This window comes from Setaria italica, chromosome IX (assembly GCF_000263155.2).
Source record: "Setaria italica strain Yugu1 chromosome IX, Setaria_italica_v2.0, whole genome shotgun sequence".
NCBI classification, from domain to species: Eukaryota; Viridiplantae; Streptophyta; class Magnoliopsida; order Poales; family Poaceae; genus Setaria; species Setaria italica.
The window spans coordinates 14,548,561-14,572,935 of NC_028458.1; the positions used below are offsets into that span (position 1 = coordinate 14,548,561).

General features: G+C 44.6%; 2 protein-coding genes and 1 long non-coding RNA gene across 4 annotated transcripts in view; 2 read left to right on the forward strand and 1 right to left on the reverse strand.

Moving 5' to 3' along the window:
• The first annotated feature begins 3,923 nt into the window (after nt 1–3,923).
• LOC101767977 lies at nt 3,924–8,194 on the forward strand. 2 transcript variants are annotated; one of them, XR_002675736.1, is made up of 4 exons: nt 3,924–4,403; nt 5,799–6,040; nt 7,868–7,921; nt 8,030–8,194. XR_002675736.1 is itself a non-coding variant. In XM_004982647.3 (3 exons), exons 1-3 carry the CDS (start codon nt 4,042–4,044, stop codon nt 8,121–8,123), a joined length of 510 nt encoding a protein of 169 aa, XP_004982704.1. In that variant the 5' UTR covers nt 3,924–4,041; the 3' UTR covers nt 8,124–8,194. The 2 variants fall into 2 exon arrangements, 1 of the variants encoding a protein (XP_004982704.1); XM_004982647.3 differs by lacking the exon at nt 5,799–6,040.
• A 12,120-nt stretch (nt 8,195–20,314) lies between these two features.
• On the reverse strand, nt 20,315–22,052 carry LOC101762038. Its single transcript, XR_001162995.2, has 3 exons — nt 22,041–22,052; nt 21,886–21,932; nt 20,315–20,403 (listed from the first exon to the last, which is right to left on the reverse strand). It is a non-coding gene; the product is annotated as an uncharacterized LOC101762038 (long non-coding RNA).
• Nucleotides 22,053–22,752: 700 nt separating this feature from the next.
• LOC101768656 overlaps nt 22,753–24,375 on the forward strand; it is a 4,254-nt gene continuing 2,631 nt past the window's right edge. Inside the window, exon 1 of the mRNA XM_004982649.4 lies at nt 22,753–23,136. Coding sequence (XP_004982706.1) covers nt 22,797–23,136 — 340 coding nt within the window. The 5' untranslated portion in view covers nt 22,753–22,796. The remainder of the gene's footprint in view (nt 23,137–24,375) is intronic.

The following is a 24,375-nucleotide window of genomic DNA, read 5'->3' on the forward strand; positions in this document are numbered from 1 at the left end:
TAGCAATTAGAGTAGGACTCCCTAGTCGAGTCCGACTAGTATTCCTATAAACAACCGACCTGTAACCCTGCTCCCGGTAATATAAGGCGAGGCAAGGACCCCCTCCAAACAAGTTCAATCAATACAATTGAACCAACACACAGGACGTAGGGTATTACGCGACATAAGCGGCTCGAACCTATCTAAATCGTGTATTCGAGATCACCTTTGAGTTCCTGATCTCGGCGAGCCCCACGTATAAAACACTACCTCAGGTACCCCCTCAGTAGGTTGCTGGGTCTAAACACTGATAGCTAGCACGCTAGGTAGGGGATCTCGCTAAGAATCCACTAACGAACTCGATGGCTCAAGTCATCATCAAGCCCACCGTCGCGTTCGAAGCAGGCACGACATTCATCTTCGGCTCTTGGGTTTGCGTTGTGGACGGTGCTGGAAACTTCCACCGCCACATCGCCCCGGAGGAGAAGCAGTACGATATCAACCTTCATCGCCAAGCTTTGGAGGATTTCGTCGAAAAATTCAACGAAATTTTTAACCTATTTCGTTGCTCGAGGGCCGAGTCCGAGTACAACTCGACTTCTTCCACTAGTCGGATTGGTTCCCACGAGCTGGCGCTTAAGCCAGCGTGCGAATCAGTCTACAATACAAGTCGATTCTCGTTCGGACTCCAAAACTCGGGTGCTGCTTACCAAGCTACCCTGTCCAGATCACAATCCTACTCGAATGAGATCGAGGACCTCGATTACTACTCGGATACAGACGAGGAGACTCCTTTATCAGGTCCACAACAAAGCCTGGTGATTACATCTACTCCACAATGCAGATTTGTCTACTGGCCCAACATAAAGCCACCTGCTCTTGCCAAGGACGACGAGTCACACCTTGTCGCCTACTTTGACACCCTCCCATACCAGGAGGGTATCCCTCTGTCGCCTATCTACGAATAAGACGGCTTCACAGAGGTCATCACGTCAAGTTCGGGTAGCTATTCTCTAGAGTAGGAACTCCTCACCATCATTACTCTACAAGGTGGTGAGGATGAAGATAAATCAGAAAGAAATCCGCGACATGAACGTCATCCTGACGACGTTTCGCAGGAGGAGCTCACCGCCAATGTGGAGGGAGAGGAAACCAAAGCTTAAAGGAATCGACGACGAGTAAGAAACGCTGCCAGAGCAGAGCGTCGTTGCCACCTTGTAGCTGAACTACCCATCATGAACTTGGATCACGCATTTGAAGCAGTTCAATCACGTCACCACCATACTCCTCTCGCCACTATTACATCCATTGACTTGATTACTCGAGCCGTGCCACAAGAACGGCAATACGAGGAGGACACATTATACTCTGCCTCCTCGTAATTATTGTACTCTGCATTATGGTTCAATAAGGCCATGTTATATATGTGACCCGTATTACAATAATGCATAAACATTGTAAGTTCATGACGAGAGCTCACCTTATGCGTTATTGCATAGGGCGCATTATACTTGACTATATATACAAAGCTGTGGAGGTTCATGCCGTTCTTGAAGAAACAGACCGAGTCAGACCGGTCAAACAAAACAACATATGTAAATTATTGATTGTATAAGAGAACTGTTGGTAAAACACACTGTCCTACAGTCAATGTAACAAGGCAATATCTTGACAGGTTTCATGTAGATGAAACAAACAAATAGAACAAGGCTGGCTCAGCAAGCAAACCAGACCCTGAATTATCTCATGTAAGAGACATAATCGTTCTTTGGCAAATTCTAGCTGTTTTCAAGTGCAAAACGGTGAATGAAGGCAGACACTGCATTACAGAAACTAGCACTACGCCGTAGCACCAGCCTCTTCTTTCCTCTTGCGGGCCCACCTTGGGCTAACCTCGATGAGCCGATGTGGCATAAGCTGCCGCTCCTTTCTGGTTAGCTTCTTGTAGTTGCTCACCCTGAGTTTGGCAATCTTTGCCTCTTCCTCGGCTGTAGCTTCTCTAACCACCACTGTCAATCTGCACCTTGGTCGCACCATGACACCACACCTCCCCTTGTCATGGTAAGACAGCCTCTTCAGGTAAAGTCCCTTTCCCACAAAGGCCTCCTCTGCAGTTTGAAAGGTTACAGGAAAGTACTTAGTTTATAACAAATATAGGGGATGGCACATGCTTTGTTTAAAAACCTTACCAACAATGAGCTTATAACAAGCAGTTGAGTAGTCAAACGTTCACTAAAGAGGACTCGGTAAACAGTTTTAGCAGCCCTTTTAACTGTCACTTGCAGCTGCAACAAGCCATCTTCCAGACGCATACCTTGGACCAGCTTTGCTACTAGATTCACATTCTTTGGGCTCTAAAACAGCCAAAAAGCTTCAGAAAATCAGAGATAAAAACATCTCTTAATGATATAAATTACAGTAAAAGCAACATGCAGTGTATTAATTGATGATCTTTGTGCAACCTCCTTCCCTGTTACCATATATGCTTAGTACTATTTTCAAGTGTTTTTAGTAATTCAAATTGAACCGAAGTTAAGCCATTAGTGCAGCTTCTAGAAACAGGCACTCAGCAACATAGAATGAGCAACTTGCATCCCTGCGACCATTGAAAGGCTCGGGACAAAATGTTTTTGTTGTTGATGATGACATAACCACTGAAACCTCATGAAGCCATATTTAGCTATTTCAGGGAACACAAAGTCTAAATGCAGCAAATTTATGATATTTTCCACATTAATAGATATGCCATCAGCAACATACTCGCTGGCACCTACAGCTGAGTAATGTACCTGTCTTTAGCTTGATTTTGTTTCTTATACCCGATCTGACCAGTACGCGGGTAAAATTTTGTACCCACACCTATATCCATAAGTGCGAAACTCATTGGTGCATACAACCACGGATCCAATTATCATCCTTTGTACTTGCATCCATTCTTGGTCAATCTTAGACCGAGAAATTTTCTTGAAGTTTTATATTAGCGCAAACTCAAGAATCCTAAAATCTTAATGGTGTGGTTGGCAAGCAACGTGAAAACATATTAAAAATTAAAGGTGCAACTGAGGGAATAGTCCAAATATCTTGTTTGGTTTCTGATGAAATTAAGATGGAGAGTTTAAAGGAGGATTCTAATCCTCTATTTGGTTCGTGTGTTTAGAATGGAAATTATACCATATAAGTTAGGATGAATGGTCTTAGGATATCGATCTTTCACTTAAATCATGATTCCCATCCAATTACCACTTCAGTAAGTTATTAGTGGAATTGTCACTTTAAACTTCCACTCGTTCTTTGTCCCACCAAACAAACAAATAGATTTCTAGGTTTGTATAAAACTCCGATTCTCTCTCAACAATTATCTCTAGAGAGCATTTGGCAACCACTTGGAAAGAGAGGAGGGAAATCATTGATATTAGTTGATAGAGAGAATTAAGGTGAGACTTTGATTTTTTAGTCCCAAAATCTTATTTGTTTGTGAAGGGAATTAAAATTAGGAATTTAAGAAGCAAATCCAATATTTTGTGACGGTAGTAGGCGTTTTGGTGAGGGTTTGGAGGAAAGTGGGTATGAAAGTCCAGAGGGTCTAACTACCACCATCATTTCGTTGGACAAATGATAATTGGTTGGGAAATGTGTTTTGAGCGAAAGGTAAATGCATTTGTATTGCTTATTATAATATACGTTATAATTTTCCGATGCATAAACAAACTCCCATTCCATTCTCCTACTTACCTCCAAGCAAACAACGTTAATCAAATGATTCTACTCAGTTGGAGCAGACGAAGTAAAAAATGCATTGACAAAATTTAATATGATAAAAAAAGTTAAGAAATTTTTTTATTTGGTGAAAACCGCAGTAAATTACCGAGGGACGCCGGAATGCCGAATTGGGGTGATTGTGACAGGAGAAAAAGGAAAGGAGCAGAACAGTTTTCGTGTGAGTGCTGAGTGCGTCTGCGTGCCTGCGCAAGCGCGAGCCTGATAAAGGCTTTCCACTCTCAGGGGCAGAGCGGCGCCTCCCTCCCCACACCGCGGCGCGAGAGGAAACCCTAGCCGCCGGTGATGTCGGACCCCTTCTACCCGTACTCCCGCGGCGCCTTGCCGGGCGGCGACGGCGCGCTGCCGCCGCCGCGGTACTCGGACCTTGAGGTCGACCTCATCGCGGCCCGTTACACCGGCACCCCCCCGCCCTACCCCTCCTCCGCCGACGTCAGCGCCTTCGATTCGCACGTCGGCGCTTTCGACTCTGGCGTCGGTGCCTTCGACTCCGCACGTCGGCGCTTTCGACTCTGGCGTGGGCGCCTTCGACTCGCACGTTGGCGCTTTCGACTCGCACATTGGCGCCTTCGACTCGCACATTGGTGCTTTCGACTCGCACGTTGGTGCTTTCAATTCGCGCTTCGGTGCGAAGCGATCCGCGGAAGGTGAGAGCTGCCATCTCCCCTGTTTCGGTTGGTGTAAGGCGTTTCCCAGTGTGCTCATCGGACAATGCTGGCCGATGTACGGGAGGGGCGTGGGCGATTTGTTTCCTGGTCGTGGTTACCGTGGTGTATGGACGTATGGCTGCTTTGTTAATCTGAAACTTACTACTGTAGTACGAATGTACGATGATCCATTGACCATTGGCAGTGGCATTTGGAGCATATGTTGGTAGGCTGTATATAAGTTATGGATCCTATGAATTATCGGTCAGGTGTTGTTAGTGTTAATGTAGCTCGTACTGCTCTACTATATATATAAAGTAATTACCAACAGTTTATTATGCTTCGTGGAATTGTGAGGGTACGTGAAACTTACATTGAAACACAGCAGAGAATAGAGAACGGCAGTAACTGCACAATTTAGTATCAGCAGTGCCATTGCCTTCGACTTATATATACTGCCTGTCTCATAGCCTTATAGCCTCTCAGGTGTTGGGTTGTTTGAAAGTATTTATTTGAAAGTATTTATGTAAATGTTGTGTAGATTGTAGTTTCATGGTTCTAAAGGGTCCTTTGCGAATGATCTGAGCAATTAAGGACAAGAGGATCCAGGGGCGGATCCAGAACGGGGCTGCGCCCCGGGCTGAGCTGTTGAATCACACCTAAAATAGTCTAATTTTGTCTCCTAAACCTTATTTTGTTAGGCTAAACAGCACATAGGTTAAAGGGACTCCATGATCTCGCCCCGGGCTGCAGCCCGGGCAGCCCGGGCCCTGGATCCGCCCCTGAGAGGATCACCAGCCTAGTTCTCTGAAGGTGCTTGAGTCGCGAAGCTTCTAAAGGAGTTTCCAAGTAGGCTGAGATCGGTTTTGTTTGCATTGAACTTTGTTTTAGTTTTGTCCTTTTCAAACATCTGACTATCTGAGACCTTTGTGTATGGAATAAGCTTAGAACATTTGAACAGGGAAGAGCCTTGGTAATGCTAGGTAGTAACTGTACCAGAAAACAGAATACTGGGAGTTTAGACCTTTGGTCGTGTGATTTTGAATGTAGTTAAGACCTTTGGGCGTGTGATTTTGAATGTGAAAACGCTATCACATTTTTTCTATTGAATAAATCCAGGCCAATTTTGAGGTTAGCTACCAGCTATAAACGTACTTGATTATTGCTATTCTACTGTAACGAAACATAACAAGTTACACTGTTGGAGTACTTCTAAAGTGAGTGATACCAAGAGGTTCTCAGACATAGCATTAGATCTAGGATTTTTCCTTATACTAGTATTACTTTTACATTGGATAGCTATGCTTTCATTCATGTAAGTACTTTGTGATTATTTTCAGTATATGGTTGCCTAATACAGATGGCTTATAAAGTTCTTTTGTATATCTACTATAGCTCTCTATCATCAATCTTTTATGGGAAGTCATAGTACTGTTGCCCAGAATGAGGCTTTATATTCACCAAATACTATGGCTAAACGCCCTAGGCTTGAAAGTAGCCTTCCTATATATCCACAACGACCAGGGGAAAAGGACTGTGCCTTCTATATGAGGACCAGAACCTGTAAGTATGGAGAGGCCTGCAAATTTGACCATCCACAATGGGTTCCAGAGGGTGGGGTTCCAAACTGGAAAGAGGTGACTATCTTATATTTTATTATTTCAAATGTTAATTCTGGTATGTTTTTTTTTGTGGTGCGTATCTTTACGGCTCTATCGTTTGAGAAAAAAAAAACTTCATGGCTTTATCCATGTTATTTGCAAAACCATGCTTGCATTACTGTTAGTTGGGAATTAGGTATGGCCACATGAATAGAAGGTTACACAGGTAGCTGGCCTCTATTTCTGCATTGAAGTGTTAAACAGATGCATTGCAACAACACATTTTTTTTTTTATAAAACAAACTAGATCATCTAGCTGCACTTTGCAGGGTAGCCATTCAATCATGGTCGAGAGAGCTCACGAGGATTTTCAAGATATTTTTTTATAAAACAAGCTAGATCATCTAGCTGCACCTGGCAGGGTAGCCTCTCAATGGTTGAGAGAGCCCGCGTGGATTTTTAGGCTTGTCCATATTTTGATTTACAATGTTCTATTTTTAAAAAGGAAAAAAATAACTTTTGTCCCTCTATTCTCTTCGACAAAAAGAGACGTCTCTGTTTAATTCATGAATAAAAAGATTAATATAGTTTGTATCATATTCCGAAATTCCTCACTTGAGTGTGTGGTGTGCCTGTGTGTGATTGTGTGCGTGTGTATGTACTCTTCCTTGCGGAGGGGTACATATAATCTGTCCATTGCTCTCTTTCTTTAATACGGAGATATGCTGCTCTCCTGGGTGTTCTAGAAAAAAAAAACTTGCCAGAAACAGTGAGAGTGGGCAGGGGTGGGAGGGAAGGAGAAGAGCGAAAGACCGGCCAGGAAATCTTTACTCAGCAGGGCCAATCGACCTATGTTTCCCCTGTCCCTGCCGGCTTCAGTGGTCGTCGATTTGGATTGGGCAGTGGCGATGCTTGATCTGGACGGGGACAGCGGCAGGAGTTGTTATAGGCATGGCAGATTTGTTACAGCTCCCTCTCTCTGTGTTCGATTGCTGCTGGCGATGCACTATAGCATCGTTGCTGCTAGCAATTTGCCCAATTGGGATGGGTGGATCGCAAGGCTTGGATTATCTCTTTCTCAGAATAGGTGCATGAGTTAGGATTCTTAGAAAGGGTGGTGGGCTGGACTAGTTTAGGAAAGCCCAATCTTCCCTCTATTTTCTATATTAATTTTCTTTTCTCTTGACAAGTGAGCATGTGTACCATCATGTATGGAATCTCCTTGCCTAAGCACCTTAGGTATAGAGGGTTGGGTCACCATGCGTCACCTTATTGCTGTAAGAACCATGGTACACTACTCCTACCATGTGTATTCCTCCAACTCCATGTTGCTGCTTTATTTCCTTCTGAATTGCATGCCTCGGCTTTATTCCTCACCATCGTGCTGCAGAACATTGACTCAAAATCATTACGTGCCATCCATTGTCTTTTTGTCACTTTTGGTTCAACATGACCTGGTTCCAGTCTATGCATTTATTCTAGCTTCATCATGCTGGACAAGTGACTCCTTGTGCATTTGCATCTGCACTACAAAACTGCGTGCCCGTGCCTTGCTCTCACTACTACAATTCTTGCTGTCACTCCCATTAGACAATGTTTAACTAATACTTAATCAGCTGAAGTGCTGATAAACATTGACAAAAGCAACTATTTATGTGGGGGCATGCCTAGTAGCTATAAAACAGTCGCACTTTCATGGGAATGCTGTTTCTGGAGTCACTTTTTGAAATTTCCTTGACTATTACTTGGTTTCCCTTTCCATATTTATTTGGTGCCTTCTGGAATAATCACCATAATTTTATGTAATTGTGCCTTCTGTCTTGTAATCCTCTGAATGATTTTTTTCCTGGATTACTTTTGCAGGTCCCAAATGTTGAAGATTCTTATCCTGAGCGACCAGGGGAACCTGATTGTCCTGTAAGCAATTCATATTCTTGTTTAGAATCTGTTTGATTTGATATTCATAATATTGATCTTGACTTTGCAGTATCTTGTGAAGTCTAATACATGTAGATTTAAATCCAGATGCAAGTTCAACCATCCAAAGGAAAAGGTGAATGCACTAGAGGCTGGAACAGACAAAGAAGTAATCTTTTGTACAAAATGTTTGCAAACGTAAAACCCCTATGTGAGGAAAAAAAATCCATCGTATGCCTTGAAAATAGAAAAAGGAAACTCATTGTGATCAAATCGTTTCATAACACAATGCAAAAGTTAAATGCTATCACTAGCATATATGAAAATCACAAAACTGAAATTATGCATTGGGGGTCCTGTTTCATTCATCCACCAAAACCTCTTTGGGCCTGTTTGTTTCATTGGAATCATGCGGAATTGGAATTAGTTTTTAGAGTCGGCTTGTTTGGCTCCACCAGAATTGGAAACGGTCTTTCCTCAAGTTTCCAGCGTCCAAATCATTAGCCTGCGACACATTCTGACCCTCAAAATAGGAAATCATTTCTCCCTCGACCCCGATCGCCTCTCCTGTGTACCGCCACCCCCCAACTCTTTCTCCCATCGACTCCCCGAGCGTTGCGCCACGGCCCCCTCCTCCACTTCCTAGTGCCCCTTCCTCCGCCGCCCCCTCTTCCTCTTCATGCTACGGAATCCTCCCTACGGCATGGCAGCTAGGGTTTCCTAGTGCCGAGCCGTTCTCTTCCTGCTGCCGGAGCCAAGGCCAAGCGCGGCGAAGAAGACAACGTCAAGCATCACCAGGGCCAGGAGCAGTGAAGAAGGTGACGCCGAGGAGCTCCAGGGGCGGGCGTGGCGAGGAAGGCGGCGTCAAGGATCTCCATAGCCGGCGGCCCCGTCTACCTCGCCGCCGTCCTCGAGTACCTTGACGCTGAGGTTCGTGCAACATCTATTCTTCTCCCTGATTGCACTTCGCTCTTACTATTTGTGCCTTGATCTGGTTGTAGCATGTTGTCTGATTTGAATGTCTAACAACAATGGAGACTTCATTTGAATGTCTAACAACTCCATGTGTTAGAGAGAGAGCTATGCTAGTAGCATGTTGTTCCATTTGAATTTCTAATCAACCAAACAATATTTGGAATCTAATTCTAAGAATTAGTTTCTTTGTACATCCAAATAAGAAAATTGAAATGAATCTGATTCTATGTAATTTAATTCCTATTGAATCCAATTGCTAGAATGAGATTCAATTCCGACGAAACAAACACGCCTTAGGTATATGCACTTTGAAAACATCAAAAGCAAAATGTCTCCATTGAGAATAGACTTAGTGATACCACTAAAGCTAATTAATTTTATGGACCATCTTCAAGGATTTATTTAATTACTTTTATTTAGGTTTCATGTGTATATAAGACGACGAAGAGTCATGGAAGAGCTATCAACAAATGATTAAGTTGTCTTATTTTGATCTCGTTGAGAAACTAGCGGAAAATATATAACAGATAGCCGTGTTATTGTGTACATGCTAAAAGATAGTTGATTTGGCAAAGTTTGAGTGGACTTTAGTGGCGAGAAGAGAAGTTTTTTGTTCTTGGAATGCGTCCCTTAGGGCTTACAGGATGCCTAGCACGATCTCACCTTGGTTATTGAGCTGGACCGCATGCAGGTTGGGATGTGATCAGTCGCAAGTCCCTCTGCAGTACGGTGGAGAGAAGAGGCTCGTCAGCAGGAGAAGAGGTTCCTTTTAACTTTAAGCTTCTACCTTTGAGTCACTATCATGCGAGCCTCCTTGCATTTGAGCTCACATGGCATTAACTCAAAAGCAGAGGGATCAATCGTTCCGTCAGCACAATACTCTTGAGGACAAACTGGAGGCTCATTGCGTTATTGTCTCTCTAGTATTTGTAGTGCCTAGTCAGAGTTGAATTATTGTGCTAAGGTTACATTTATGCCGATGTATTCATAGAGCCATGTTTGAGACATCAGCAAGTGCTGCATTACTAGAATTGTGACATCCGCGGAAGGAATAACCTGAAACGTTCAACAATTTAATCTGGGGCATGGCATGGGTTGGAAGCTTTTGATTTGGTTATTGTCACGGTTAATAGATGGATGAATTGAAATGATCATGCATGTCTACCAATGCAAAAAGATGGTGTCTTCTATTTTCCTCAAGAAATCGTAGTTGATCTTGGTAGAAACTTTGCATCGAAGTGCCCGAGTGGAGTAGGCATTTTGACTATTGATGTGGTCGGGGGTAAGTGCCACGTTAGACTGGAGACAAAATGGAATGACGTAGGCCCAAACTGGCACTGTGTCCTTCCTTGAAACAGCTAGAAATTTAGAATTTCTCTAGTTCGTGTTCAAATCACTTCGTAGCACGGCACTAGAGCTTCTGTGAAGTATTTGTTTAGTGAACAGAAAGAATATGGTCCAGCAACTAGCAAAGAATTCATGACTTTGTAGCATGGTACTATTAGCTTGTGTGAACTATTTGGCGAAGATGTTGCGCGCGGCGCCCTGGCAGCAACTAGCAAAAGGTGGTGGTTGGGTTGAGAACGAGCACGGGACGGAGCGAGCCACCTTCCGCGTACAGCGACGTCGGATTTACGATCGAGACGGTCACACCGGCGTGCCCTGCAATGAGCCGAAGACGTCGGATCTAGTCCATGATGCTCTACCCCCAGCCTGACCAGCACCCTTTGCCCCCCAAATCAAAGCTAGGGATGATTGGGCACCGCCACATTGCCTGGCGAAGCATGCCCGGAGCGGCACCTAATTAACCTGCTCTCGTCCCCCGAATGCATCCGGTACGGGACTAAAACGCCATTGCATTGTCAAGGGTTGTCAAGGGGAGGAGTAGTGGGATGTGTACGTGAAGAGGTTGTCGTGACAGCTGCCGTCTCGCGTGGTCGTCCGAACGTGTGGAAGGGATCAGGGAAGCGTGGTCGCACGCGCAGAGCTGTTACGGGTTCCCCTGCGAGGCGAGCGCCCTCGTCCTAGAGCTGCCGTTTTGCCGAGCGAGGACGACCAGCTGGCAGCTGTACGGAATGGACGCTGCTAGCCGTACCACCCGCCATGGTAGCTTTCCCCCTTGGCATGCACGTACGGAATGGACGCCGCTAGCTGCCGGTACCACCCGCCGGCCGGAGACTATCCAGGCCCTTGGGGCATGCAAGTGGCCAGCACGTACTCCAACACTCGATTCTTCAGAAAAACTGTAGGTTGTATCAGCCGACACTCAAGTTGATGATATGGCTTCATCAAATCATCATGCAACACGCATGCTGCTGTTTCTCTTGGGTGCCAAATTGGCAATGCAACTTGTTCAATCCCCGGTGGATGCAAGTGCATCAGTTTCAATAACACTTGAACCACAATCGCCACTGCTTTACTCGTGCTCTGCGTTCCAGAAAAGAAGACAGGTTCAGGCCGAGGTCAAGTTGACTACGAGCGAGCTTTAAACATTTTTAAACCATCCATTTTGTTTATGGATAATTTTATTCTTTATTTTTATTTTCATACAACTGACGATATCAATGGTTGATCACCATACGAGTAGTCTTGCTTCTGTCTTCCTCCAATCGAGCACACATTATTCATAATTCATCTTCATTCCAGTTCTTTCCTTTCTCGAGCACTTGCCCCCGTCTCACCGCCCTCCACCTTTTTTTTTGTCAAGATAACACTCACCCATATAAGGCTAGATTTTGATGGATTTCCAAAATCTGAATTCTAAGCAAAATCTGAATAGTGTTGTTTGGATCCCTAAGTTTTAGAAGCTGATTTTATGATTGCTTGTTGGATAGATGCCTTTTATGTCCTTGCTTCAATATGGGAGAATTGGGTAATTACTAGAAGGATGATGGGCAAAATGGTAATTTACGTGTGCAGAATATGGTGGAAGCAACCCTTGTGCAACTTCTGGGATTCTCTGAATCCAGAATTTCAGCTTCTTAAATCTTGGCCAGCAGCTGCCCCGTTTGGAGGCGCTCCAGATTCCATCTTCTGGATTCTGGAAATCTACCCCAATCCAAACAGGATCTAAATACATGTATAGAATCAACCCTACTAGAATCTTCAAGAGACTGGAATGACGGATCTTGAGATTGACGAAGGAGCCTCACTCTTGATACGTATGTTACATACCACTAAAAAAATGACACCTTCAATTCCTAGAATTAATCTATGAAAATACGAGCACCCGTGCCAACTTAAGGACTCTAATTTTGGTGATAGATTCCATCAAAAAAATCTGACCAATTGACGGTTTGAAGGTGCCCCCACCGGTGAATCTAAAATATGGTTGCCGCCATGGCAGCACAAACGGGGTGTGAACTTCACTCCTCTATGCTAATTTTACCCAAAAGGCCATCCTCTGCCAATGTGGCTGCATTCCGGAGCCACGGCAAAGGCGAGCTCACACTGTAAACTTGCTACCAAGGTCTCCACCAATAGTGCCAACTAAGCTAGCTTTTACCATGTACACGTCATCGTATATTCATATATGTTATAAGAGACAACCTAATTGTCTCTTATACACCCATTAAGTAAAAATAATAAGAAACAACTTTTTCTAGAAAACGTAATGAGAGACAACCTTAGAGATAATCTATTGGAGAAACTAATTTTAGTCTGGTGCTCTTAGATGGCATGCATTACCTTAGAGTAGACCTATCTCGACTATTGGTGGAGGCCTAGCATTACTAGCTACTTCCTCCGGTGTCAAAGTATCTACCATTTCGGTATGCATGTAGTCCTCATATTATAGTCCTGAATATCTATATCTCTTTGTGAGAAAATTCCTTATATGGCACCGGATAAAAATCTGATTTCCTATATGACACTAGAAATTTTTGCCTCCCTTATTTGACACTGGGATTTATTTTCCATTCCTTTCTTGACACTTCTGTTCCTTATTTGACACCGGGATTTATCGTTCGTTCCTTTCTTAACACTTCCACTAGATCTGTTAGGAACTTCCATCAAATTTACTATAAACATGTACCAAAATACCCCTGAAATTTATACTCTCATCCCTGTCCGATTCCTTTGCAAGCTGCCTGAGTGCACCATGCTATATATTCACGCTGGCGAGGGGCTGGTGATGCCTCGATGGCGAGTAGGGTGAAAGCAGCAGGCCGAGAGCACAACCATGTCATGAACTCATGATGCGCCCGACACCAGGTTCTCATCCACATAAACGATAGGCTGTAGGATTTTTTTTTCTATAGAGGACATCAATCCTGTAATGTTTGTGTTTTATTCTAGAATGGGAGGATCGTTAATCTATAATTTTTTTATTGAATAATTATCTAGCTAAAGCTGTCGGAATTCGCAAACATAATGTCCAGCTTTTATATGATCTTTAGGATAATTCACAACAAATTATTCAATTTCATTGTATCACGTTCTATATATTTCACCATATGTCACAAGGACTTCTGGACGTAATGCAGCCGCATGAAGCTCACCATATATCATTAGATAAGATGAGGGGAAAAATGTCTTTTTAGGTGGGACTTACCAGCCAAACTAATAGAAGTGCTAAGAAAGGAATTAAAAATACATCCTGATGTCAAATAAGGAACATAAGTATCAAGAAAGGAATGAAAAATAAATCCCGATGTTAAATAAGGGAGGCAAAACTTTATAGTGTCATATAGGGAACCAGATTTTTATCTAGTGCCATATAGGGAATTTTCTCTCTTTAAATATGTCAAATTAGCTTTAAAAGTATCCCAGTTTCAAATATTAGACATTAATTTGCTATATTTTGAATGTTTTCGAGAAAGGAAAGAACGATTCCTGCAGTAGTACCTGGATCCGAAGTATATTATTGCTTTGTAAATATAAGGGAAGATCAAAAGCTGAACATAGTAGAAGCAATAGCCGATGCACCTTAGATCAATGGTTACTTCTTTTCCAAGAATACAAACCAGAAACCAAAATATTTGTGTTAAAAAAAATGTATAATTGTAAGTATAAAAGAATGTTAAAATTACAAAACAATGATTTTGCAACGGTGAACAAAAGGTGGTGGTTCTTTAGAGTGCGCAGCACGGATACGGAGCGAGCCATCCCACTTAGTGTAGGATCATACGGATTTACGATCTTGGTCCTCACGGTTGCCGGATTTACGGTCGTCACCGTCACACCAGCTCCGCTTCTCCTTGACCGTCACAATGTTTGGACCTGCAGGGTGGGTGTCGGTTCCGGTACATGGTGCAATGCCCCCGCCGAGCCATCACCTTTGCCTCCGCTTGGAATGACGTGGGCCACCGAGACGAGGCCCGGCGACCTCTCGGCGCAGCGGCACGCCATTTGAGGTGCTCCTGACGCTCGAGGTCGCCCGGTGTGGGACAAAATTAACCAAACTGCGGCGCTCGCGCACGGCATCGATCCCTTGTCGTGCAAAACAGAACTGGAGTCGGAGATGGTGCCGTACTGGCGTGTGCGTGTGCGTGTGCGTGCGCGGTACGCCAAGACAGTGGTGCGCGCGCGCCGCATGGGGGCCTGGACCGGAGCTGGCTCGTAGCAACAGGCGTGCGGCGTCACGGGCTTTGGATCCATCGCCGCCCGCACCGATCGAGCTCACGACGCCGCCACGTCAATGCGTCATCTGCGTACGTGTGCCAGCTAGACCGTAGTAGATGAGAGAAGTACGCCGGCTGTGAGCAGAGTAGCGCATGCGAGTGTATGACGCAACACTATACGCGTGCTACACAAGGGCGATCCTGCTTGAATGTCGATCAAGGACGATCGGCACGACATTCAGTGCCAGTTTGGGCCTACGTCATTCCATTTTATCTCCAGTCTAACGTGGCACTTACCCCGACCACATCAATAGTCAAAATGCCTACTCCACTCGGGCACTTCGATGCAAAGTTTGTACCAAGATCAACTACGATTTCTTGAGGAAAATAGAAGACACCATCAGTTTGCATTTGTAGACATGCATGATCATTTCAATTCATCCATCTATTAATCGTGACAATAACCAAATCAAAAGCTTCCAACCCATGCCATGCCCCAGATTAAATTGTTGAACGTTTCATGTTATTCCTTCCGCGGATGTCACAATTCTAGTAATGCAGCACTTGCTGATGTCTCAAACATGGCTCTATGAATACATCGGCATAAATGTAACCTTAGCACGATAATTCAACTCTGACTAGGCACTACAAATACCAGATGGACAAGAACGCAATGAGCCTCCAGTTTGTCCTCAATTGTATTGTGCTGACGGAACGATTGATCCCTCTGCTTTTGAGTTAATGCCATGTGAGCTCAAATGCAAGGAGGCTCGGCATGATAGTGACTCAAAGGTAGAAGCTTAAAGTTAAAAGGAACCTCTTCTCCTGCCGACGAGCCTCTTCTCTCTACCGTACTGCAGAGGGACTTGCGACTGATCACATCCCAACCTGCATGCGGTCCAGCTCAATAACCAAGGTGAGATCGTGCTAGGCATCCTGTAAGCCCTAAGGGACGCATTCAAGAATAAAAAACTTCTCTTCTCGCCACTAAAGTCCACTCAAACTTTGCCAAATCAACTATCTTTTAGCATGTACACAATAACACGGCTATCTGTTATATATTTTCCGCTAGTTTCTCAACGAGATCAAAATAAGACAACTTAATCATTTGTTGATAGCTCTTCCATGACTCTTCGTCGTCCTATATACACATGAAACCTAAATAAAAGTAATTAAAGAAATCCTTGAAGATGGTCCATAAAATTAATTAGCTTTAGTGGTATCACTAAGTGTATTCTCAATGGAGACATTTTGCTTTTGCTGTTTTCAAAGTGCATATACCTACGGTGTGTTTGTTTCATCGGAATTGAATCTCATTCTAGCAATTGGATTCAATAGGAATTAAATTACATAGAATCAAATTCATTTCAATTTTCTTATTTGGATGTACAAGAAACTAATTCTTAGAATTAGATTCCAAATATTGTTTGGTTGATTAGAAATTCAAATGGAACAACATGCTACTAGCATAGCTCTCTCTCTAACACATGGAGTTGTTAGACATTCAAATGAAGTCTCCATTGTTGTTAGACATTCAAATCAGACAACATGCTACAACCAGATCAAGGCACAAATAGTAAGAGCGAAGTGCAATCAGGGAGGAGAATAGATGTTGCACGAACCTCAGCGTCAAGGTACTCGAGGATGGCGGCGAGGTAGACGGGGCCGCCGGCTCTGGAGATCCTCGACGCCGCCTTCCTCGCCACGCCCGCCCCTGGAGCTGCTCGGCGTCACCTTCTTCACTGCGCCTGGCCCTGGCGATGCTTGACGTTGTCTTCTTCGCCGCGCTTGGCCTTGGCTCCGGCAGTCGGAGATGGTGCCGTACTGGCGTGTGCGTGCGCAGTACGCCAAGACAGTGGTGCGCGCGCCGCGTAGGAACTGGACCGGAGCTGGCAGCAGCAAAAGCTCCATCGCGTTGATAATCAAGAGCTCAGGCAACGACAGCCTCATGCATTTGTCAATTCAATCTTCTTTTCTTCCCTTGCACGAGCCCTTGACAAGGCCTCCTCGGCCCTACCCGAGTTCAGTGGCACAGCAACTTTCAGCAGATCAACAAAAGTTTCGACATCCTTGAGCTCTCCTTCATCTCCAAGATACTTGAGTATCATCTCAATCATTGAACAACTAGGGACCCAGCCACTATTTGGGACGTATACACGGAGGGCATTCTTCGCAGCTCATAAGCTTTCACAACATTACCTTTCTTCAAGAAGTCGTCCAGCAGCCTCTCAGCCTTGTCCAGCAGGTCCTTCTGGCGGTACCCAGTGAGCAGGACATTTGGAACGTGGAAGTCGAATGCATTTCCGCTAGACTCCCACTCTTTCAACAGAGCTTCAGCTTCTCCGATCTCATCAAGCTTCACGAGTACCGCAAGCATTCAGTTTTAGAAATTGAAATTTACCGAGATAGAAGAAAGAGGGTTTTAGAATTATTACAAAAGGTATACTTGGAAAAGATTCTAAAGAAGTATAGTATGCATGCGAGTAAACCTACGTCTACTCCCATAGTCAAGGGCGATAGATTTGGGAAATTTTAGGTCCCAGAAACCAATATGAGATCTATCAAATGAAAGCGGTTCCATATGCTTCAACTGTCGGAAGCTTAATGTATGCTCAAGTATGTACACGCCTTGACTTAGCTTTTGTGACCGGGATACTTGGCAGATATCAGGATAATCCAGAAATAGATCACTAGAAAATGGTAAAGAAGGCCTTGTGTTATATGCAAGGCACGAAAGGCCTCATGTTAACGTACAGAAGAATTGATTCCCTAGAAATAGAAGGTACTCATATTCAGATTTTGCGGGAGATGTAGATGATAGAAAGTCCACATCAGATTATGTATTCTCTCTTGTAGGTGGAGCCATATCGTGGAAAAGCTCCAAGCAAACCGTCACTGCATCGTCCACTATGTATGCCGAGTTTGTAGCGTGTTATGAGGCCACGGGACAGGCAAAATGGCTTAAGAAATTTGTACCAGGTTGAAAGTGGTAGATAGCATTCAAAGGCCACTCAAGATGTACTGCGATAATGAGCCAACAGTATTTTATACTCACAACAACAAGTCAAGTGGTGCTACCAAACATATTGACATCAAGTTTTATATTGTGAAAGAGAAAATCCAGGATCATACTATTAGTCTACAGCATCTAAGAATAAAGAAAATGCTCGTGGATCCACTCACGAAAGGCTTACCGCCCAATGTGTTCAAAGAACACTTAGCTGACATGGGTTTACGGGAAAGCCTATGATCCCTGGATACTAAGGGTCCAGAATAAGAATCTGTTTCAAAATAGAAAGGTGTGTTGTAACTGTTGAATCTGATAGTACGTAACCGACTATTATGACGAGGCATGCTCTATACACTGATTTGTAATGAAATGGGTGCTAAGTTAAGTATTCCAAATTTAAGACTAAGCTAAAGTATAAGGTGAGATCAAGGGGGAGAATATTAGTGTTGATCTCCACTGACTCGGTCCAATGACGGAGTCGGACCCTGATCCCACGTCCTAATCGGGGGTGCACAACCAACTCATGGTTGTGGGTCCCTATCGCGTAGTGCTATGAAGAGAAGGTGGGGGCGGGAGCATGTATGCCAAGGTTTGTTGTGCCCACCAGACCCACCGGTAGAACCCTAGACCCGATCACCATAGCGCTGAGGCGGCGGGAAGCACCGCTGCCACCTCGCCGCGCTGCCGCCACCCTCGCTGTCAACACCACCGTCACCACCATGACGAGCTCATCCTCCAAACCCGATGGTGGTGCCCCTACTCTCTCTCTCCTCTCTCTCTCCCTCTCGGTTGTTCCTGTTTAGACTAAGATATACATTTTAACCTAAAAAATGAAGTTGATTACTCGCTAGGTTTACACCTAGAGATCCTAGATTTCTATCAGTCACAACAATTGATGCTATAATATAGTCTAGCAACGTTACCTCTCTCCTTGGAAGGCCAGCAAGAGTAAGTGTCACAGGCTGCTCAGGATCCCAATTTCCGTTGGCACCAGGTTCAGAGCGGTTCATAGGATGGTGAAACTTGCATTTATGAGAATACTTGCAAAATCCTGTCTTCATGTAAAACTGCAATACACCAAAATGAGAAAAGGACAAAAAGCTCAAATAAGCACAATAAATCAAACACATAGATGAACTGAATTGGACATTTAAGGAGATGGTCATGCCACATACATCACAAACAGTCTCTCCAGGCCTCTGAGGATATATTGGCACAGGTTCAATTAGTGTTTTACAAAAAGAAAGTGTTGACCCCAAAAGTGTGTTGACCCAAAAAATCGGACGGTGACCTTCACGTACTAACACACGAAAGGCCTGGGATATTTGCTTCACTCCCGTGCAGGTCCTGTAAATCGGCGCGCGTGGTGTGCGCAGGTGTGCCAGTCAGTTTGACCATTCAACTGACAAGGTGTAGATGATCTTTTTGGAGTTCGAGGCAACTGGACGATCAGGCCAATATGATCCTGGCACCAACGGTGATGATGACGTAGCAAAATAAAGCATGGTGAATAAATATATTGGCTATTAAGCTGATTCCAGTATCTTGATGAGCGTGGTTCATCGGCTATCCAGTCGATTCAACACAATTGGCGATAACCATCGGTTAGAAAGCCGATAGGAGACAGAGCGCCGTTGAGCTCTTGCTCCACCGTAGCTAGAGCCACAAGCCAATGAGATTCAAACTAACATTACTGCCAGTATTTCTAGGTGAAACCACAGCGATGTGCCCAGTAGTTGCAGCCTAGAAACACTCAATAGGACGCCAATCTAAATCTCGCCAGCTGATGAATCTAATCACAATAGAACTCAATTCCAACAGCACTCGAGGGGTAACCAAGATTAAAATGCAACAGGCTATTAAGAGATCTATCGTCTTCAATGATACGATCTAGAGCTAATTAAAGCAAACTAGACAACAAGATGATAGAACAGATAAATATCAGCCGATGCAAACTTAACCAAGGTAGGATAACTGGTGAATACCGTAGATTGAGACAGAAGTGATGCGCCGTAAGTCAAAGATCCAAGATACTCGATAACTGGTAGTGAAACCAGACCCAACGACAGCAATGCACTCGGAAGTTGAAGTCTGATACACTTGATGATGGGAACTTGCAGCTTGCCGGAGATCGAGGTCGATACAATCCAGCCTGCTAGAAGGAACTCGTCGAGAAGCTACGTTACTTCTACTCCTAGGGCAATGGCGTGAAGCCGAAAGTTAGATGCGTAAAGGTAAATATGTTATATTGATCGTGCGATGATTTACAATGAGCCACGACCCTTTATATTTATTTATATTTATAGGGTGCAGTGGACTTTGACATTACACAGCAAGACTAATCACATACAAGGCAAGTCACGTACACAATCTTTTCTAATCAAAACTCTATCTCTAATCAAGCTTATCTCTAACCAACTCTATCTCGAGAATATTTTATTCTATAAAACAACCTCCCGTACATGCGCTTCCCCTGGATGCCAAACAAATTGGAACTCTTGCCGTGTACATGTGTGCGTTGATTTCCTTTTTTTAATCTTCTAGCTTTCTTGCTTTCTCTTTCTTCATGCACACGTTCCTGATTTCTGCGGCCAGCTTGCAAATAGCCTTATTCAGGAGATTTCGTCATTTTTTTTGCATCATCGGCCAATTCCTTTCTTTCAGAGCATATTTCCAAATCTTGGTGTTAACAGAAAGCATATCTTAGTCTGCAGGTTATTTTAGATTCTTATAGGCTATACAGTAGTCCTGTATGGAACATACAGCACCACTTTGCCATTTCTAGATTCTTAGCCTCCACTTACCGGCACGAGTCACATGAAAATCAAAGCTTTGCAGAATATTTGCATCTGGGTTTAACATCGGCGCCGAGATAATGGGTGCTGGAGTAGGAAGAGTAATTTGAACCAGTGGAGCCATCAATGCTATATCCACAACTGTGCATGGCGCAAAACAATATCAGAAAAAAAAAAAGGGTATAACAACGATTCCAGATGTGTAAAAAGTTGCATCAAAAGTGGATGCCATGCAATTGAAGCACTAATGCTGCTGTGACATTGAAGTTGATAGGTACCAGTTTAAACATTGAAAATGGAATGAAAAATTATCTTGTAATCACTGTCTAAAATTTTTTATGGTATAAGGTCAAGATGTTTTATCATGGCAATCAAAAGCAGCTAGACACTGGTAGAAAACTCACCTTTAGTCCCGGTTAGTAAGGAGCAAATCTTCTAAAAATCCATCCGGGATAAACTAATCGAGATAAAAGAGGGGTCGTTTATCTCGGGTCACTCAATCGGGACTAAAGACCCCCTTTTATCCCAGTTGGTATTACCAACTAGGATAAAAAGGGTCGCCACGCCAGGCGCGGCAAAAAAAAAAAGAAATCCCGAGGTATACCCGGGAGGCCCCCACACACGCACGCCGCAAGTCACAAGTCACACATTTTTTTCACGTGAAATATGCGCGTGTGCGGTGCGTGGGATTCGAACCCACGACCTCCAGCCTCGCGCGTAGCTTCCACGCGATTTTTCATGCGAAATATGTGCGTGCGCGGTGCGTGGGATTCGAACCCACGACCTCCAGCCTCGCGCGTAGCTTCCTTGCCATCCCACCTACACAGCACATCTGACTATATAGGAGATGCAATCCTTTTGTATTAACTCGTGGATGACCCTTTTATCCCGGTTGGTATTACAAACTGGGATAAAAGGGTTCGAGGCATTTAGTCCTCTTTCAGCCACCCCGTGGGGACCCTTTTATCTGGGTTTGAAACACCAACCGGGATTAAAGATCCCCTTTTATCCCAGTTAACCTGGATAAACCGGGATAAAAGGCCTCTCAGGGCTGTTTTTTTCCACTAGCCTTTGCAACCGGGATAAAAGGTCCCGGTTGGTGAGCCCCCGACCAGTGATCGAGCTTTAGTCCTGGTTGGTGAACTTTTTGTCCCGGATCAACTTTAAACCGGGATAAAAAGGGGCGCATGGAAGGTAGGTTCTCTACATGAAAATGGCCATAACCGTAAGAGACTGTCAGTGTCCACAAAACCTAAGCTAATGAGTAACAGACACTTAAGCAAAATTTTGAAGTGTTCCTAGCATAACTTCATGTGTTTTTATCATAACCTCACAACAGAACATATAATATCAGAAGTTCCGGTTCTGTCTTGTCTATACTATTAAGACTTTCTAGAACCTCTAACTTAATGTCAGTGCAAGCTTTGCTTTCAGCATGATCTGTACATGGCAAGGCTTCTGTTCAACAGGATCAAGCCAATACATTGCAGGCTAAGTTATGACATTGATTAGAGTGAGCTCCTCATGGTTTTTCTCTACCCTCCCGACAGTAACACAACAAAAACAGAACAAAATGACCCATAGCTTAACTTGAGCAAATGATTAGTTATGAAAAAAATGAACCTGGCCGATAAGGATGGTTGAAGCGACAAATAGAACCATATTTGCAGCTGTAAAAGCACAGCAGGAAAAACAGTCAGATCCCTCCAAACTTTTATTCGGAAGAGTCAAAGGCAACTAAGATGCTGAATTAGTGATCCTGTTGGAGAAGAAGGTACCTGCCTGTCTTCGTATAAAACGAGCAGTCCACTTCACCCTGCAATATGGGAGAAGAGGTGTTAAGCAATACAAGCTACTTGGGTAGTCAATGTAAAATGTAGTATTAAACTTTAGTTTAGTGACATGTGAAAAGATACTCTAGCAGACGGTACTTTGAGAGAACCAAGAACAAGGAGAGTTGTAGAGAGATAACAATTTGCATTCATCAAAACCTCTAAACCGAGCCTGGATTACCGACAGAATCTCCAGTAGGCATAGAGCATGTTTTACCTTGTTACTTTACTGCATATTTTGCGACAGACTTATTGATACGGTTTCCAAATGAAAAACATGAATAAAACCGGAACTTACTGTATCTAGTGCCACCATAAGACAGGTACAGAAATAAAGTTTACTGCTCTAGCTAAAGAAAAACACCACTTATCAACATGTATGATGTGAACCTTACCAAGTTACTATCTTAGCCACTAGTTAAACGACCTTGTGACTTGTGAGTGTATGACAGACTGATTTGCTACAGTACTGTTGTTCCAAGCAATTACGGTAAATGCAGGTCCAGCAGAAATTTGGGCCTACCTCTCCAAATTCGTTTTCTCCCAAAGGGCCCAACCTGCAAAAGAAGCCTTTGGGCCTACCTCTCCAAATTCGTTTTCTCCCTAAGGGCCCAACCCGGAAAAGAAGCCTGGTCACTAGCAGAGAAGTCCTCTAAACCCTACGGAGCGATCGATTCTCTCCAGTTCCGCACTTCCGCAGCCATGGCCGCCGCCACCTTCTCCGCCGCCGGCCGCCGGCTCCTCTCCACCGCCGCCGCGGCCGCTGAGAAAACCGAGCTTCCAGTACCTATCGCCCAGCTTCGCCGGCTCGCCCGCGCGGGTCGCCTCGCCGATATCGACGCGGCCCTCGCGCCGCTGCTCCCCTCCCACACCGTCGCCGCGCTCTCCTCCCTCTCCTCCGTCGGCCTCCCGCACCGTGCCGAGGAGCTGTGGCGCGCTATGGTGCAGGACCACGGAATCGCCCCCGACGCCGCCGCCTACAACTCCCGGATCACCTACAAGTCCGCCAACGGCACGGTGGACAAGGTCAGGGAGCTGTCAGGTATGCACCTACAATTAAGATTTTCTGAACAAAGACGCATACTCAGAAACTGTGAAATAAGCCAGCACTAGTACTTGATGGATAGATTGGAATAACATTTCACTTCTCGTGGAGAGACCGGTACCATTTGAAGCTATAAGGGTCATAGCACCCATATCAAATGGCGAAATAAGGAAAAAGTTTATTCCAAAGCATCAACAACCCGATCAACAACTGACTAAATAAACAGAATCCGAAGGGGGAAGGTCTGATCCTTTGATATAGCTATTATCAGCCCAAACAGACACTATCAACATCTTAAAATTACAGCAAGCCTAAGTTGTCGAGGGTCCAGATCGAAGCTAGGGTGGTATGAATACAAGAACATCATGAAGCACTAGAGGGAAATCACGCGCGCACCCAAACCGGACGGAGCATTTCCGCTGCTGCTACAGATGGCTGCGAGTACACCGCCATCGCGCCCCCCAGCCGTCTTCGACGCCGCGCTAAGCCGGCAAAGAATGGTGCGAGCACCAGCCACCTGCCAGCCCGCTATGCCCGATAATCGCCATGGGCCTCCGCGCCACCGTCACCGCCTATCGAGCAAGAAGGGGAGAGAGACCGTCTCCTTGAGTGAACCGAAACGTGAGCGGACGCCTGATTGTTCTGGGAACGGAGTTTCCCCTGCTGGTTGTCGCGCGTGGTGGCAAAATGTGGTCACAGAACGGCCGAAACCGGGTCTGTGGAACCTTGCACCAAAGGAAATGGGCCCGACACGGGTTAGGGGATTGATGGGGAAGGCCGACACAGGATGCGACCTCCGGGTGCGCGGATGTCGTGGGGCTAGGTTCACCATGCATGGTTAAAGAACTCGAATCTATTCATCTGCCTCTCACAGTTTGAGATTACTTGATCGCTATGTCCCCCTAAGTAAATAAGGAATCTAATGATGGCAATGTTGTTGTTTCTATCTACACACTTGATTGGCTCGATGTATGCTTAGAATAGTTGCACAACCTAGACTGGTAAGTAAATCTATAACCGGATCTAAACTTGAAGAATAGGTTACTTAGTGCTTTTGGCAAACAAACCCCTCAGCCAATAATACTCTGCATGTCTAGTTGGGAGAGTAGTTGGCTCCTCCCCGGTAATTCTTGTTGAGCATAGTAGCTAACCGTGTTGTGGCTCCTGTTTTCATGTGAAGTGTCAGCTTCCGAACCCTTCCATGGATGGTGCATGGGCCGACGCCAGCTACCCGCC